We start from the raw sequence: 2540 nt of genomic DNA on the forward strand, positions 1-2540 counted from the left end.
GAGAGAGAGAGAGAGAGAGAGAGAGAGAGAGAGAGAGAGAGAGAGAGTTTTAATTCACCACTGTGCCGTGAGTGGTTTTACAGATTTGTAAAGGGGCCCATACGGTAAAAAAGCGAAACATTTTGTATCAAAATTGTTTAGGGCGTTTATAGGTAAAAAAAAGAGAAAAGATTTGAATTCAAATTTTGACGGACAAACCCGTTTGACATTGTTTGACGAGTCGACAAATTTTTTAGTCGTGTGTGGACTCCTGTTAAAATTTGGATCAAACTTTAATGTTTCGCAAGTGACCGCCGAGGAGACAGGATCGTTTCTGCTTCTCTCTTACACTGTCTTTCTCCATCTCTTTCTCTCTCTTTCTCTCTGTATCTTCCCTTACTCTTTCCTTAATCTCTTTCCTTCTCTTCTCCAGCTCACCTCTGGTCCCACTCAATCGCGTCCCCTTCGTCCCTCTCTCTCCTTTCTTTCCCTCTTTCTCACTTTTGTGACCTTTCTTTCTCATATAAATCAAACCGAGTTTTCTTTTCCCCCACTTTTTTCTGTAAATCAGAATGTATGTGAAGAGGAAAAGAATCTCTCGATTTCCCTTTCTTTACATGTCGAAGATTTTGACAATACTGAATTTTGATGAAGAGCAATGAAACGTGTGTGGGCAATAGTGTATAAAAATTTTGTATAAACATTTCTCATCAAAATTTTGACGCTTTTTAAAAAGTTGTATGGGCCCTAAGTCTTCTTCTTGTTTTCGGAAGCCAATAATTATGCAGAAGGAGAGTGTTGACAGGCAGGAAGGAAACCAACCGTTCTCAGTAAGTGCTCTGTGTGAGAAGGTATTTCAGGCTATCAAACTTGCTATTTTCAGCTCCATCCGTTGGACCCCTCATCTCGGCTGGCAGTTACGTGTCAACCAAGTGTAAAAGCGGAAGGAGAAATGTCACATTTTACTGGAACGTAAGTGAACTACATTATTATGTTTCTCGAGCTCAGAGACCCTGTTTTAGCCGGCAGTTGCGGCAGAAGATTATATTCGGAGACGTCTCTATGGCGAGCACCCAGGAACTATTCGGAAACGTACTCATGCACATAGATGCACTGCTTTTTGAGTCAAACTGCGTATTATTTGCTGCAGGTCACACACGATATAGCTACCAGAACTGTCGTAAATCAATTAGTTTCAAGAAAATTTCAAGCCTAACCGCAAAATGTCAAATTATGAGTTAAAACTTGGAGGCATGCCCCCTGTAACCCCCCAGATTATTTTTACTTGGTCCAGAGGCAAAAGGCATTTTAATTGGTCTATCTCCGTCGGAGACGTTCCCGAATGGATACTGGGGTCTTGGCCACTTATCTCTTCCTGCTCCAAATTGCTTCCTCCATGATTGGCTGATTTTTTACTGGTCTGTAACTATGCCTTTTACTTTTTTCGTGTTTCTTCTGTCCTAATCTTTCCCAGCTGAATGTTGGCCATTTCATACTGCTCGAAGATAACTATGGCGTCGTCCTCTCTTTAAAATAATAGATGTATAATTCTGTTTTTGCCGTCATTTAAAGGAGAAGCAAAAAAACCACCAAAAACCCAACAATCAACAAACAATCAAACAAACAATCAAACAAACAAACAGAAACGTTTTATTATTTCAGGAACATCATAATAATATAAAATGTTTATTCGTCTAAATCCTTTATTATTTTAATCAGAAGTGGAAAGGGACTAGTACTCAGTGCTCACCGGAGAATCGGTTCTCTTACACAAACCGATGGCCCGACTCGTGGCCTTGAAAACAAACACGTTTGTTTTTCAAGGTCACCATCGGCTTTGTTCAGTTGTGCCAAGATGGTCGCTTTTCGCCCTCAATCTGGCTAGCCCGCCTACCATCCAAACCGAACCGAACCGAACCGAACCGAACCGAACCGAACCGAACTGAGTCGATCGTGCTTATGGGCACTGGGTATAAGACCAATTGATTCGTCTCTTTAAACTCTACAATATAATTAAAATTTCATTTTTTTCCCTCGAAATATTTGATACACTCATGTAGGCCTACTTAGCTTACAATGTTGAATGAAAGCGACGGTATGATGACACTATGACCTGCCGACCTGCCAATGGTGTAGTTAGTAGATGGTTGGCGGGTGCTCTGGTGTGGTTTGCTCCTTTTTTCTTATCAAATATCTATCGCTCTTATCTCTCCTCCTCCGTCTTTGTGTTTGTTACCCTCTTGTAGCAATATGACCTAATTGTGTTGCAAGTGACGTACAATTCTTACTAAATCTCAACCTCTTATCTTCGGTACTTATATAATATGCCCCCTCCCACCTCCCCTTTGCCCCCTCCTCTGCGGTCCTGGCTCTTGCTGCAGCCTTTCTACTGCTACCTCTTGGCTCCTTCTTACTGCTGTCTTTCGGCCACACCCATGTAAAATAAAGGTCTACATATTATTATAAATTATAGATCTCTCTCTTTCTCTCTCTCTCTCTCTCTCTCTCTCTCTCTCGCTCTCTCTCTCTCCCTCTCTCTCTCTCTCGCTCTCGCTCTCTCT

The 2540-nt window shown here is 41.5% G+C and overlaps 1 protein-coding gene across 1 annotated transcript in view; it reads left to right on the plus strand.

The window, feature by feature from the left end:
* Positions 1-1779, plus strand: part of LOC101859863 — an 11939-nt gene extending 10160 nt beyond the window's left edge. The window contains exons 5-6 of the mRNA XM_013083376.2: positions 863-951; positions 1699-1779. Coding sequence (XP_012938830.1) covers positions 863-951; positions 1699-1779 — 170 coding nt within the window. The remainder of the gene's footprint in view (positions 1-862; positions 952-1698) is intronic.
* The last annotated feature ends 761 nt before the right edge of the window (positions 1780-2540 follow it).

Source organism: Aplysia californica, unplaced genomic scaffold (genome assembly GCF_000002075.1).
Source record: "Aplysia californica isolate F4 #8 unplaced genomic scaffold, AplCal3.0 scaffold00228, whole genome shotgun sequence".
Lineage (NCBI taxonomy): Eukaryota > Metazoa > Mollusca > Gastropoda > Aplysiida > Aplysiidae > Aplysia > Aplysia californica.